The sequence below is a fragment of the Papio anubis genome, chromosome 6 (genome assembly GCF_008728515.1).
Source record: "Papio anubis isolate 15944 chromosome 6, Panubis1.0, whole genome shotgun sequence".
In the NCBI taxonomy this organism is placed as follows: Eukaryota; Metazoa; Chordata; class Mammalia; order Primates; family Cercopithecidae; genus Papio; species Papio anubis.
Genome location: NC_044981.1, coordinates 70,253,988 through 70,269,792, shown reverse-complemented (window position 1 = coordinate 70,269,792; position 15,805 = coordinate 70,253,988). Strand labels below are relative to the sequence as shown.

Genomic DNA, 15,805 nt, shown 5'->3' with positions numbered 1-15,805 from the left:
GATCCATTATTACTGTTGAACCAGCATAGTGTTAACTTCTGTGCTCTTCAAAAGTGTGGTCCTGAGCTAACAGCATTGCAATACCTGCAAGCTTGTTAGAAATACAGAATCTTGGCTGGGCATGGTGGCTCACATCTGTAATCCCAGCACTTTGGGAGGCCGAGGCGGGCGGATCACAGCATCAGATGGAGAGGATCCTGGCTAACACGGTGAAACCCCGTCTCTACTAAAAATAGAAAAATTAGCCGGCGTGATGGCAGGTGCCTGTAGTGCCAGCTACTCGGAAGGCTGAGTCAGGAGAATGACGTGAACCCAGGAGGCGGAGCTTGCAGTGAGCCAAGATTGTGCCACTGCACTCCAGGCTGGGTGACAGAGCCAGACTCCGTGTCCAAAAAAAAAAAAAAAAAGGAAACACAGACTCTCAGGCTTCACCTCAGACCCACTGAGAATCTATATTTAAACATGCTTTTCAGGTGATCTATGTGCACCTTTCAAATAAGTGGTACTGTAGAGTCCTCCTAAAAATAAATGTATATATGTGTGTGTGTGTGTATTTTTTTTTTTTTTTTTTTTGAGATGGAGTTTCCTTCTTGTTGCCTAGGCTGGAGTGCAGTGGCATGATCTTGGCTCATTGCAACCTCAAGCGATTCTCCTTTCTCAGCCTCCTTAGTAGCTGGGATTACAGGCATGCACCACCACGCCTGGCTAATTTTTTGTATTTTTAGTGGTCACGGGGTTTCACCATGTTGGCCAGGCCGGTCTGGAACTCCTGGCCTCAGGTGATCCGTCCGCCTCAGCCTCCCAAAGTGCAGGGATTATGGGCGTGAGCCACTGTGCTTGGCCAAAAATAAATATTTTTTATAGGAGGGCTCCATAGTACCACTTATTTGAAATGTGCATATATATGAATATGTATATATATGTGTGTGTGTGTGTGTGTGGTTTTTTTTTTTTTTTTTTTTTTTTTTTGAGACGGAGTTTCACTCTTGTTGCCCAGGCTGGAGTGCAATAGTGCGATCTTGGCTCACTGCAACCTGCACCTCCCAGGCTCAAGCAATTTTCCTGCCTCAGCCTCCCAAGTAGCTAAGATTACAGGCACCTGCCACCAGGGCCCCACCACCGGGCCCAGCAAATTTTTGTATTTTTAGTAGAGACAGGGTTTCATCACATTGGCCAGGCTGGTCTCAAACTCCTGACCTCAGGTGATTCGCCTGCCTCAGCCTCCCAAAGTGCTGGGATTACAGGTGTGAGCCACTGTACCCAGCGTATATATTTATATATATATATTTTAACTCTGAACTTCCTTTTTATACTCTCCCCACCTAATGTTTTAATAATGAGAAAAATAATACTATCTTTGGCTTTGACAGTATACTGAAATACTTTACCATTGACAAAGACTTACTTTGTATCAATACTCTTTGTCAGTTTATAGACCATCAAAGCCACAGGTGTCTTTGGTAGTTGCTCTGCATTTTTTAAAGTTTTCCATAATGAAAATTTTTTATTATGAAAATATTGAAACTGAGCGTAGTGGCTCACGCCTGTAATCCTAGCACTTTGGGAGACTGAGGTGGGCAGATCATCTGAGGTCAGGAGTTCGAGACTAACCTGGCCAACATGGTGAAACCCCATCTCTACTAAAAATACAAAAAAATTAGCCGGGCATGGTGGCGGGCACCTATAATTCCAGCTACTCGGGAGGCTGAGGCAGGAGAATTGCTTGCACCCAGGAGGCGGAGGTTGCAGTGAGCCTTTTCTTCTTTTTTTTTCTTTTTTTTTTCTGAGACGGAGTCTCGCTCCCTTGCCCAGGCTGGAGTGCAATAGCGCTATATCGGCTCACTGCACTCTCCACCTCCTGGGTTCAAGCGATTCTCCTGTCTTAGCCTCCCGAGTAGCTGGGATTACATGTGGATGCCACCACGCCCAGCTAATTTTTTTGTATTTTTAGTAGAGATGGCGTTTCACCATGTTCCCCATGCTGGTCTCGATCTCCTGAGCTCAGACAGTCCGCCCGCCTCAGCCTCCAAAAGTGTTAGTATTACAGGTGTAAGCCACCACGCCTGGCCACAAATTCTTTTTTTTTACTTTTAGTTTTCCAGATATTTGAAAAGGACATGCACTAAACTACTAGACAGAATGTTGTAGTTAATATGCAAGACACTCCATTTATCTTGGCTTCAGTTTCCTCCTATGTAAAAGGGAACACCTACCCAACCCATCTCATGAAGTGAATGTTGAATGAGATGATGTACACAAAAGCTTTTTATAAATTGTAAGAGGCTACATAAATGTAAGTTGTTAGTATAATATAATCTGGGTATTATAACATGATTCTGATTTTGTTCACCAGCCACTTATGAATCAGTGTTGTTCCATCAGCTACAAGAAATAAAGGGAGTTCAGCAAGATGAAGCTCTCCAACTGCCAAAAGACATAGATTATTTGACTATCAGGGATGTGTCTTTGTCCCATGAAGTTCGAGAGAAACTACATTTTAGTCGTCCGCAGACGGTAAGAAAAATAGGCAGGGGAATAGAAACAAGTTATAGATAAAGATGCAGTGCTTTTTTAATTTTTTTAAACCTGGGGTTACAATGGCTATATAACGTTTTATTTAATAATAAGAAACTTCTAGCCTGGGCAACACAGCAAGACCCCATCTGTACAAAAATACAAAAATTAGCTGGGCATGGTGGCATGCACCTGCAGTGCCAGCTACTCGGGAGGCTGAGGTGGAGGATACCTGAGCCCAAGACACTGAGGCTGCAGTGAGCCATGATCACACACCACTGCACTCCAGCCTGGGCAACAGAGCAAGACCCTGTCTCAAAAAAAAAAAAAAAGAAACTTGACCTCAAATTTTTTTCTTATGTTTCTAAGACAGATGTTGGTATGTCTGTATGAGAGATGATAAAGCTTAACTTTAATTAAATAACTGGAAGTCAAGAATTGGTTTGATTGGAACTATTCTCTAGTCCCAACCACGTGATAAAGCATCAGTGCAAACTATGCAAGATAGTACACATGTATGGCTTAAAGGAAACAGTACTAGGTTAAAATATAACTCATATTAGTGGTTTTCAAGTCACTACTTGGAGTCTTCCCTAGAAGTTCCATAGTGTTGCCTTGGGAACTAATGGGAGAAAGAGGGGAGCCAAAGAGTGCCCCCACCACATGCTTCAGACTGATTGTGAAAGGGTGTATGCATGTTCCTTTGTGTAAACAGATAAACCTTTAATTTACTATATAGTAATTAGTATTGGGTTCTAATAAATGTTTAAAGACTGATAAACTTTACTTACTGATTCTGAGATACACTTTTCTCCACATTTTAACATCCCTAAAATTGCATCTTTTTTTTTTTGAAGTGGAGTCTCACTCTGTCACCAAGCTGGAGTGCAGTAGAACAATCTCGGCTCACTGCAACCTCTGCCTCCTGGGTTCAAGCGATTCCCCTACCTCAGCCTCCCAAGTAGCTGGGACTACAGGCGTGCGCCACCACACTTGGCAAATTTTTTTTTTTATTATTTTTAGCAGAGACAGGGTTTCACCATGTTGGCCGGGATGGACTTGATCTCCCGACCTCATGATCCGTCTGCCTTGGCCTCTCAAAGTCCTGGGATTACAGGTGTGAACCACAGCGCCTGGCCAATTGCATCTTTAATATCTCAGAAGTTGATGGTGTGTCACAGTGTAATGGGCTTTTTTTTTTTTTTTTTAGTAGTGGTTCATAAAATAAAGGGGCATATTACAAAAGTACAGACTGCAGAAAAATTTGAAAAAAACTATTTTTACAGGGAGGAGTGATTTCATTAATATAACATGGTATTCTTAGCAACAGTCATCATGGAAACCAGGAAAATAAGCCTTAAATTTTATAACGCTGTCCTTTCCTATTGATTTCAGGTCATGTTTGTATGGATAATCATAGGCTACACTGCCACACTGCCCAACATGATAGCCACTCACCAATTGTGGTTATTTACATTAATTAAAATTAAATAGGCCAGGTGCAGTGGCACACACCTATAGTCCCAGCTACTTGGGAGACTGAGGTGGGAGGATCACTTGAGCCCAGGAGGTATAGGCTGCAGCAAGTCATGATTGTACCACTACACCCCAGCCTGGGTGACAGAGTGAGACCCTGTCTCAAAAAAAAAACAAAAGAAAGAAAAGAAAAAGAAAAAATTAAATAAAATGTAAAATTTAGCTCTTCAGTCTTACTAGCCACATTTCGAGTGCCCAGTAGCCACATATGACTAGTGGCAACCATACTGGACACCACATTATTGCAGTGCACATGTTATAGAAGATTTCCATCATCACAGAAAGTTCAGCTGAACAGCACTGGTCACAGGAGTTCAGAACCCCTTACCCACAATTCCGTAATACAAAAGGCTCTGGCAGAAGTTTGCACAAGCTCATTTGGTAGCAAAACTGAGTTCAGTTCACATGAGGCTATATGGTCTTTATACTGTTTAGAGTGAATATTCATACCTTTCACTGTAAAAATACACTGCAGAAGTATTAATAGGATTTAAAATATGGGGTGCTTGCCCCACACACTATTGAGGCTGTTACGTTATATACAGCCTCAAGGATTATATATATCTTATTGCAAAAACATAGGCCTCAAGGATTTCATTTCATTTTATTTTTTTGAGAGAGGGGCTTACTCTGTCACCCAGGCTGGAGTGCAGTGGCATAATCACAGCTCACTGCATTCTCAACCTCCCAGGCTCAAACTATCCGCCCACCTTTGTTTTCTGAGTGGCTGGTACTACAAGTGTGTACCACTATGCTAACCTAATTTTTTTTTATTTTCTGTAGAGACAGAGTCCCACTATTTTTCCCAGACTGGCCTCAAGAATTTCAAATAAGGGACTGTGGACCTATATTTGAAGAAAGGAACTTGATTACAGTTTTTCTTAGTTTAATGGGAAGAAAAAGTAGATACTCTAACATCTATTAGTTATATAATCTTACACAAGCTATTTTAACATTTCTGTGCCTCAGTTTCCCATTTGTAAAATGAAGACATAAATAATATTTCTTTTATCTACTTTATGAGGTAATACATCAAAATAATAATTTTAATAATAATTGATAATACATCAAAATAATAATTAAGAAAATATTGTATAAACTATACTATACAGATTGTTATTTGGAGGAAAATACATTTGATCTGATATAGCATAGCTCACTTATGTTTCTGTTGTGGTATTGATTCTTAGATCGGGGCTGCTAGTCGTATACCTGGAGTAACACCTGCTGCCATCATCAATCTGCTGAGATTTGTGAAGACCACTCAACAAAGACAGGCAGCTATGAACGAATCACCCAAGACTGATCAATGCTTACGTAATGCAGATAGACTTCAAGAGAGACAGTTATAGCTTTCAATTCGTAAAAGATTTTTAAAGAGCATGTAAATAATTTGATCAATATACAAGAGTATAGATAAAAGAATTATTTAGCACATGTTAAAATAGCTTTATTAGGTTACTGTGGGTTTGCCATTAATTTACGAATGGTATAGAAATTATAATTGTGCTTTTTTGTGTATATGATAAAACTAGTTGTAAACAATTTGTATTCTTTCTTTAAGGAGCTCTAATACAATAACTTTGTGCAGTGTTCATCAAAGAGAGAAATAGTGAACCTAAAACTAAACCTGGAAAAAAACTCAACATGCAGATTTGCCTACTCATAGGGACTTTGCCTGTTAAGTCTACCAAATTAAAAGTCTTATCATTCAACTTGTTTTGAGAGTTAGTAATCTTTTGCTTGGTTATACTAGGCTAGGAAGCAATATCAAAGCCCTTAAATTCTCAAGACTAAAGACTTGAGATTATATAAAATTATCCAGAATCATTCAGCTAATACTATTGAAATATAGAATGTAGGGTGAAAGCTGACAGAAATCTGTACTTCTTCAGGAAATCCTCACTGGTAATTGTTTTGAACATTAATGAAAGCCCTATAAAATAGAAAGATTGGAAATCACCATTGTTTCCTATTATCCGCAATGTGGATACTTACTTGGTGACCTCGTTATGGGAGAATTAAGTAACGTTAGTGATTTTATATCATACCATCAAAATATTTTCTTAAGAAACTGTCATGGCCATCATTTCTTAACAGTGAAGACAGATCCATAGTAACTGGTGAGTGGCGTTTCCCTGTTTTTAAGTCAGAATGACAGAAAAAAACAGAACAGTGCTAGTACCCCTCTTCCTCTCTAGTACGTCAGTGGTATGCCGACACAGGGATTAGAGTGGGATAATCAGCTGGGTCTTTTGACTCAGATACCTCAGATACCTCAACCATTCTGAATAGACTAAGGGATGAATACAGCCAAATGGGCCAGACAGCCCTGCTTGTCTCTGGAATTCCAACCCGGATCTCTGGTGTCAGCCTAGGGAGAAGCTCCCATGTCAGCTTCAGGCCAAAGCAGGTACTCAGAAGAGTTCTGAGGGCCCCAAAGTCACTTTGGCTACAGATATGTATGTTAAGCCTGATTATGGGTGTGAGGCAACCAAGTATCTTGTTACTATAATTGCATATGGCCACTTGGATGTAGCTTAGTTTTCATGGGTTTATTTTATCTAATTTTAGTCTTTCCAGAAAGCAATAAGATCAGTAACAAGTAAAAAGTTTTTGTAATGCTGGATAATTTAGCAGTGATGAATTCTTTTTAATACTTGATTTAGTAATTTCAAAAGGTGGAAACTTTTAGTCATAGCTACTCCTGGGCAAAATTCTTATTACAGAGACAATATTAATTACAATACCACATTGTATATATATTTTGAAAAGAGGCTGCGTGCAGCAGCTCACGCCTGTAATCCCAGCACTTTGGGAGGCTGAGGGGGGTGGATCACCTGAAGTCAGGAGTTCAAGACCAGCCTGGCCAACATGGCAAAACCCCATCTCTACTAAAAATACAAAAATGAGCTGGGCGTGGTGGCGCAAGCCTGTAGTCCCAGCTACTCAGGAGGCTGAGGCAGGAGAATTGCTTGAACCTGGGAGGCAGAGGTTGCAGTGAGCTGAGATTGTGCCACTGCACTCTAGCCTGGGTGACAGAGTGAGACTCCGTCTCAAAAAAAAAAAGGAAAAGAAAAGAAGATATTTTGTGTTTTTGTGCTACCTATTTAGCAAAATAATGAAATTCATTGTTTCTAAACTTTTTTTTCTGATTAAATACAAGAGTAAAAGCAACGAAGGGAGTGCCTTTTGAATAGAATATAACAAAAATTTATCTTAAAGAAACGGGAAGTAGCCGGGCGCAGTGGCTCACGCCTTTAATCCCAGCACCTTGGGAGGCTGAGGCAGGCAGATCATGAGGTCAGGAGATCGAGATCATCCTGCCCAACATGGTGAAACCCCATCTCTACTAAAAGTACAAAAATTAGCTGGGTGTGTTGGCATGCGCCTGTAGTCCCAGCTACTTGGGAGGCTGAGGCAAAAGAATCACTTGAACTCAGGAGGCAGAGGCTGCAGTGAGCCAAGTGGCTCTGCACTGGAGTGCAGTGAACCAGAGTGCCACTGCACTCCAGCCTGTGACAGAGTAAGACTCTGTCTCAAAAATAAATAAATAAATAAACAGGAAGTTCAAATGCTTTGGGAGGTTCTTGACAGCTACAATTTGGGGCTAGTGACACTACACATATAAAGAAACTTTAAAGTTTCTTTGTGATGAAGGTTTGTAATGCTATTCCATTACAATAGTAACTCTCACTGAAAAATGTTTCATGGAAAATATGTATTTTAGATTCTATGATTTGCTTTAGGATGTGAACTTCTTTTTTTTTTTTTTTTTTTTTGAGACAGAGTCTTGCTCTGTCGCCCAGGGTGGAGTGCAGTGGCCGGATCTCAGCTCACTGCAAGCTCCGCCTCCCGGGTTTATGCCATTCTCCAGCCTCAGCCTCCTGAGTAGCTGGGACTACAGGTGCCCGCCACCTCGCCTGGCTAGTTTTTTGTATTTTTTTAGTAGAGACGGGGTTTCACCCTGTTAGCCAGGATGGTCTTGATCTCCTGACCTCGTGATCCACCCGTCTCGGCCTCCCAAAGTGCTGGGATTACAGGCTTGAGCCACCATGCCTGGCCTGAACTTCTTTATTTTATTTTTTAGAGACAGGGTCTCACTCTGTTGCCCAGGCTGTAGTGCAGTGGTATAATCATAGCTCACTGCAGCCTTGATCTGCTGGGCTCAATTGATCCTTATGCCTCAGCCTCCCAAGTAGCTGGGACTACAGGCACATGCCACCATGCCTGGCTAAGTTTTAAAAAATTTTTTTGTAGGAGTGAAGTCTCACTGTGTTGCCCAGGCTGATCTTGAACTTCTGGCCTCAAGTGATCCTCTTGCCTTGGCCTCCCAAAGTGCTTGGATTACAGGCATGAGCCACCACACCTGGCCTGAAACCTCTTTAAATCCACAATGTTTGTATGTTAAACAAAATTACATCACTTAATATGTCAAAACAGCCTACCCTCTGGTGCTGCTAGCCAGAAGTGCTACAGAATATGATGCCCTAGGAAGAAATCAGCTAAAAATGTAACCTTACTCAATATAGTTACTTCATAGAAATCCCATCACTGACAATAATCAGCTGCCAACGAAAGCTCGCCGTACTTGTGACTTCCTCTATTCACCACAGACCAGACTGCCTAGCAGTTAAAAGAGCCAGGTATTTTTTCAATTCAACAGGAACACAAAAAAATAAGAAATGGCTAAGAAACACTAAGCATTTGTAAAATTACTGGGCGAGGAAGGATGAAGGATGAAGATATGAACCTATGCTAAATTAAATCATTATGGCCTTGAAAATGAAGTTCCTTTATAGCCAAGAGCTTAAATTTTATTACTGATGGTTTTAAAAGTATTTTGTCATTTTTTTAGTTTCAACCTAGATTGGAATAGCCATGGCTTTTCCACTTCAGAAATTTCAACTCCTAGAAGAATGCCCTGTCCAGAAGAAGTGGTCAGGAGTATCAGGAAAGCCAAGAGACTAGGCGTTTATTCTGATCTGGAAGAGCCACTTAACGCTGGAATGCACACAGTGAAAATTAACTGTTCCTCTTACACTTCCTCTCCACAATACTTCTATTATTTTACTTATTTCATTCTACCTTAATGTTTTTATTTTATGTTTTTATTTAAAGACAAGATCTCACTCTGCCACCCCAGCTGGAATGCAGTGGCATGATTACAGCTCACTGCAGCCTCAAGCTCCCTGGCTCAAGCTATTCTCCCACTTCAGCCCTCCAACTAGCTGGGACTACAGGTGTGCACCACCATGCACGGCTAATTTTTAAGTTTTTGTAGACATGGGGTCTTACTATGTTGCCCAGGCGGTCTCAAAGTCCTGGGCTCAAGTAATCCTCCCTCTTCAGCCTCCTGTGTAGGTGAGATTATAGGCATGAGCCACCATGTGCCTGGCCCTACCTTAATGTTAATATCTGTCTACCTTAACAAGATATAAGCCTTATAAATGTAAGCAACATCACAGTTGTAGATGCTCATGCTTTTTAAATAGATTAATGAATACTACTGAAGGCAAGAAATGGTATTACTAATACTCAAATGAATAATTAAATGAGATTAAAATATTTGTGACAGGCCAGGCACGGTGGCTCACGCCTGTAATCCCAGCACTTTGGGAGGCCAGGCAGATCACTTCAGCTCAGAAGTTCAAGACCAGCCTAGGCAACATGGTGAAACCCCATCTTTACCAAAAATACAAAAATTAGCCAAGCATGGTGGCACGTACCTGTTTTTCCAGCAACTTGGGGGCTGAGGCAGGAGAATCACTTGAGCCGGGGAGTTTGAGGCTGCAGTGAGTTGAAAGCATGCCACTGCACTCCAGCCTGGGCAACAGAGTGAGACCCTGCCTAAAAAAAAGCCCGGATGCAGTTGTTCACATGTGTAATTCCAGCATTTTGGGATTACAGATCTGCCAGCACGGTCAGATCACTTGAGGATAGGAGTTTGAGACCAGCCTGACCAACATGTTGAAACCCCATCTCTATTAAAATATAGAAGTTAGCTGGGCATGGTGGCGTGCGCCTGTAATCCCAGTTACTCAGGCGAGTGAGGCACGAGAATCACTTGAACCTGGGAGATGGAAGTGAGCTGAGATCAAGTCACTGCACTCCAGCCTGGGTGACAGAGCAAGACTCTGTCTCAAAAAAAAAAAAAAAAATTTGTACACTCATGTTCAAAGTAGCATTAATTCACAAGAGCCAAAAGCTGGAAGTAACCCAAGTATCCGCCAATGAATGAAAGGAGAAACAAAATATGGCATATACATAAAATGGAATATTATATAGCCTTAAAAGGGAAGGAAATTCATATACGTGCTACAACATGGATAAACCTTGAAAAAGTTATGTTAAGTGAAATCAGCCAGTCACAAAAAGACAAATACTGTATGATTCCCTTTATAAGAGTTACCTGGAGCACTCAAATTCATAGAGACAGTAAAAATGGTTACCAGGGGATGGGGGAGGGAAAAACAGGAAATTATTCTTTAGTGGGTACAGAATTTCAGTTTTTTTGTTTTGTTTTTGTTTTTGTTTTTTTGAGATGGAGCCTCGCACCATCACCCCGGCTGGAGTGCAATGGTGTGATCTTGGTTCACTGCAACCTCCGCCTCCTGGGTTCAAATGATTCTTCTGCCTCAGTCTCTCGAGTATTTGGGATTACAGGTGCCCGCCACCACGCCCAGCTAATTTTTGTATTTTTAATAGAGACAGGGTTTCACATGTTGTCCAGGCTAGTCTCGAACTCCTGACCTTGTGATCTGCCCACTTCAGCCTCCCAAAGTGCTGGGATTACAGGTGTGAGCCACCACGCCTAGCCCAGAATTTCAGTTTTGCAAGATGAAAAGAGTTCTGGAGATGGTTGATGGTGATGGTTGTACAACAATTTGAATATTTTAAATGCCAATGAACTGTTCATTTACAGATGGTTAAGATGGAATTTTTCTTTTTCTTTTTTTTTTTTTCTTGAGACGGAGTCTCGCTCTGTCACCTAGGCTGGAGTGCAGTGGCGCTATCTCGGCTCACTGCAACCTCCGCCTTCCGGGTTAAAGTAATTCTCCTGCCTCAGCCTCCCGAGTAGCCGAGACTACAGACGAGCACCACCACGCCCATCTAATTTTTTGTATTTTTAGTAGAGATGGGGTTTCACCATGTTAGCCAGATGGTCTTGATCTCTTGACCTCGTGATCCACCCCGCTTAGCCTCCCAAAGTGCTGGGATTACAGGCGTGAGCCACCCCGCACGGCCAAGATGGAAATGTTTATGTTCTTTGTTTGATACGGTTTGGTTGTGTCCCTACCCAAATCTCAGCTTGAATTGTATCTCTCAGAATTCCCATGTGTTGTGGGAGGGACTCACAGGGAGGTAATTGAATCAGGGGGCCGGTCTTTACCATGCTTTCTTGTGATAGTGAATAAGTCTCACAAGATCTGATGGGTTTATCAGGGGCTTCCGATTTTGTTTCTTCCTTATTTTCTCTTGCTTCTCATGTAAGAAGTGCCTTTTGCCTCCTGCCAAGATTCTGAGGCTTCCCCAGCCAGGTGGAACTTTAAGTCCAATTAAACCTCTTTTTGTTCCCAGTTTCAGGTATGTCTTTATCAGCGCGTGAAAACGAACTAATACAGTGTTTTATCACTTTTTTTTTTTTGAGATGGAGTTTCACTCTTGTTGCCCAGGCTGGAGTGCAATGGTGCAATATCAGGTCACCACAACCTCTGCCTCCTGGGTTCAAGCAATTCTCCTGCCTCAGTCTCCTGAGTAGCTGAGATTACAGGCATGCGCCACCACACCTGGATAATTTTGTATTTTTAGTAGAGATGGGGTTTCTCCATGTTGGTCAGGCTGGTCTCGAACTCGCAACTTCAGGTGATCCACACACCGCTGCCCCCAGAAGTGCTGGGATTATAGGCGTGAGCCACCACACCCAGCCTTATCACTTTTTTTTTTTTTCCAGACAGGGTTTCACTCTGTCCCCCAAGATGAGTGCAGTGGTGCGATCATGGCTTACTGCAGTCTTGACCTCCAGGGTTCAAAGAATCTTCCCACCTCAGTCTCCCAAGTAGCTGGGACTATAGGTATGCACTGCCATGCCCAATTAATTTTTATTTTTGTAGAGACAGAGTCTTGCTATGTTGCCCAGGCTGGTCTCAAACTCCTGGAATGAAGCGATCCTGCCTCAGCCTCCCAAAGTGCTGGGATTATAGGCTTGAGTCACCACACCAGATACAATTTTTTAAAAAAGCCATTTGAAGCTAAGCATGGTGGTGTGCACCTGTGGTCCCAGCTACTTGGAAGGGTGAAGCAGGAGGATCAACTAAGTCTAGGAGTTCGAGGCCAGCCTGGGCAACATAGCAAAACTGAAAACAAACAAAGGTATATATGTGTGTGTGTGTATGTATGTATGTTACATATAATTATAAAATAATATATGCATAATAAAAAATTTAAAGGCAGATGATTAATTTGTGTATGTATATCTCAGTCCCCCAAATATATTTCATTTATTTGTTGATAATTTATCCTCTGCCTGTTTCTAAAAACATAGCTGAGACATTTTAAAATGAAATAGAACAGTTTAAGATTAAAGATCAGCTGAGGAAAAGGCAGATTACACTTAAATGTCAAATTCCAACTTTGAGCTTCCTGGCACTAACGTTATTTCTGGCTCAAAGGGACCAGGAGAAAATTTTTTCATATCACTAAATGTATCACATGACCCTTTAAGGAAAACAATACCTTCATTAGAGATTTTATAAAGGCAGAATTAACTACTACCTAATAAATGTTTAGTGTGCCATACGTGAAGTGCTTTAAATGTGATATTGCATTTAACCACATGATAAAGCTGTTCCCATTCTAGGAAACAAGGGAAGGAAACAAGACTTGGAGATTATAAGTAGTTTGCTTATGACGAATACGGCTGGTTGTCTTCCCAATAATCATATCTGTCCTCTACCCTCTTCCTTGTCAAAAGAGTTTGGATTTTGTTCATTCTCTTCCCCCTGTAGTCCCAGAAGCTAAATCTTCATTAGTTTAAACCAGTCTTGGTCATTGCAGTCCCCCAGCGTTTGCTCTAGGCCTGAGGCTGGGGTATTAACTGACCTAATGGATTGTAAAGAGCTCTTCTGGGTGGCTTCTTTGCCCTTAAAAAGGGAACTTCTTGGCTGGGCCTGGTGGCTCATGCCTGTAATCCCAGCACTTTGGGAGGCCGAGGTGGGCGGATCACAAGGTCAGGAGTTCAAGACCAGCTTGGCCAACATGGTGAAACCCTGTCTCTACCAAAAATACAAAAATTAGTAGTGTGTAGTGGCACATGCCTGTAATCCCAGCTACTTTGGAGGCTGAGGCAGGAGAATCACTTGACCTGGGAGGTGGAGGTTGCAGTGAGCTGAGATTGCGCCACTGCACTTCAGCCTGGGTGAGAGAGTGAGACTTCACGTCAAAAAAAAAGGGCCTTTTTTTTTTTTTGAGACGAAGTTTTGCTCTTGTTGCCCAGGCTGGAGTGCAATGGCGTGATCTCAGCTCACCGCAACCTCTGCTTCCCAGGTTCAGGCAATTCCCCTGCCTCAGCCTCCCGAGTAGCTGGGATTATAGGCATGCGCCACCATGCCTGGCTAATTTTGTATTTTTGGTAGAGACAGGGTTTCTCCATGTTGGTCAGGCTGGTCTCAAACTCCCGACCTCAGGTGATCCTCCCACCTTGGCCTCCCAAAGTGCTGAAATTACAGGAGTGAGCCACCGTGCCCGGCCTAAAAGGGCACTTCTTATCAAAGAAAAAAAATTTTTTTTAAAGGACCCTTTTTTTTTTTCTTTTTTGAGACAGAGTTCAAGACCAGCCTGAGCAACGTAGTGAGACCCCATCTCTACAAAAAAATTAAGAAATCAGCTGGGCTTGGTGGCTTGCACCTGTAGTCCCAGCTTCTCAGGAGACTGAGGTGGGAGGATGGCTTGAGCCTAGGAGGTTGAGGCTGCAGTGAATGACACCTGGGCAACAGTGTATGACTCTGTCTCCAAAAAAATAAGTGAATTTTATTGTATGTGACATATATCAATAAAGCTGTTATTTAGAAAACACTAAGGGAATGTATGATTGACAAGCCCTGAGCACTGATTCTCAAACCCGGCTGGACATCAGAATTCCAACAGAGCTTGCTAAAAGTGTAGATGGTCAAGCTTTACCATAAACAATTCTGATTCAGTTGGGAAGGGCTTGACATTTATGTTTAACAAGCTCTATAAGCTATTCTGATGCCCAGCCAACTGTGAGAACCATTGGCTTGCCTCCATAAATATCCATTGTCACAGCTACTTTTGGCAGAAACTAGACTGCAATTAATTTAACAGTGTGTGCGGGCTCGGGAATCCAGAATACAAACAAATAATCTGTTTTGTTGAAGTACCAGAGCAGTTTGATTGTACGGAAAGCTGAATTCACATTTTTTTTTTTTTTTTTTTTTGAGATGGTGTCTTGCTCTGTCACCCAGGCTGGAGTACAGTGGTGTGGTCTTAGCTCACTGCAACCTCCGTCTCCTGGGTTCAAGCATTTCTCCTGCGTCAGCCTCCTGAGTAGCTGGGATTACAGGCACATGGCTGTAATCCACAATGCTCAGCTAATTTTTGTATTTTTAGTAGAGACGGGGTTTCACAAAGTTGGCCAGGCTGGTCTCGAACTTCTGACCTCAGGTGATCCACCCACCTTGGCTTCCCAAAGTGAGTGGATCACCCCTGGGATTACAGGTGTGAGCCACTGCGCTTGGCCTATTTTAAGATGCACATCTTTCCATATTTTAGTATCTCTAAGTTGGAGTATGTCTTACAATTAATGGCATCTGACAGTTATAACTGGCAGCATTTGTGACTGAAAAACATCTTAGATGCAATGAAATACAGTGTGTGTGTTTGTATTGTGCTGCAATATAAAATGTATTTCAGGCCAGGTATGGTGTCTCACACCTGTAATCCCAGCACTTTGGAAAGCCAAAGTGGATCATTTGAGCTCAGGAGTTCGAGGCTGCAGTGAGCTGTGATCATACCACTGTACTCCAGCCTAGGCAACAGAACAAGACCCAGTCTCTAAAAAATAAATGAAAATATGTTTCTTACTGTGGATCACAGTCAAAAGTTTGAAAAAACACAATCTGTTTGAATAGCACTACTTTCTGACAGGAAAACCCCAACAGGATTAGAATCTGTATATTCCTCAGAGTAAGAATTTTTCTAAAAAGTTTTTTAAAACTTGAAGTCTTACTGATCTCTTCCTATGCTCCAGTTTTATAGATATAACTTAGCCTTGCGAGGTGATATAATTAAAGTCTAAGGTCAAGTTGCTGTTGACCATAGATCTCAGATCTTCTGACTTCACAACACCTTTCTCCTACTTTCAGTGGGTTTTTCCCTCCTAGGAACCAGAGGTTCTCTACAGGATTAAGTTTCTCCATCCCTTTTGAACAATCTAGAAGTCTGTTTCTCTTAACCTTCAGTTCCCACTCCCACCCTTTGTAACATATTTCAAGTTAAGCATTTATGGAGTTGCCATGCTTAATTAGCCATTATGGCACTCACTCTATTTCAAAGGTTATCACAGAGTTTGGAGGCTGTAGGGGAATTCAGAGAGTGTGAATTTCACTTAAACAGCACCCTCTGCAGACTTAAAATACTTTTCCTATATCTGAAGACAGTAATAATTTCTTAGAATTTGCTAGGCTAAACAACTATTTTTCAGTCCAGTGGCTTGTAATTAAGTCATTTTTAGTCT

The 15,805-nt window shown here is 41.8% G+C and overlaps 1 protein-coding gene across 3 annotated transcripts in view; it reads left to right on the top strand.

The window, feature by feature from the left end:
- The window catches only part of MTO1 (mitochondrial tRNA translation optimization 1), a 35,389-nt gene extending 29,624 nt beyond the window's left edge, over positions 1-5,765 (top strand). For 2 of the 3 annotated variants that reach the window (XM_009205531.4, XM_009205532.4), the window contains exons 11-12: positions 2,354-2,514; positions 5,241-5,765. In XM_009205531.4, the coding sequence (XP_009203795.1) occupies positions 2,354-2,514; positions 5,241-5,402 (323 nt within the window). In that variant the 3' untranslated portion in view covers positions 5,403-5,765. 3 annotated transcript variants of the gene reach the window in all.
- The last annotated feature ends 10,040 nt before the right edge of the window (positions 5,766-15,805 follow it).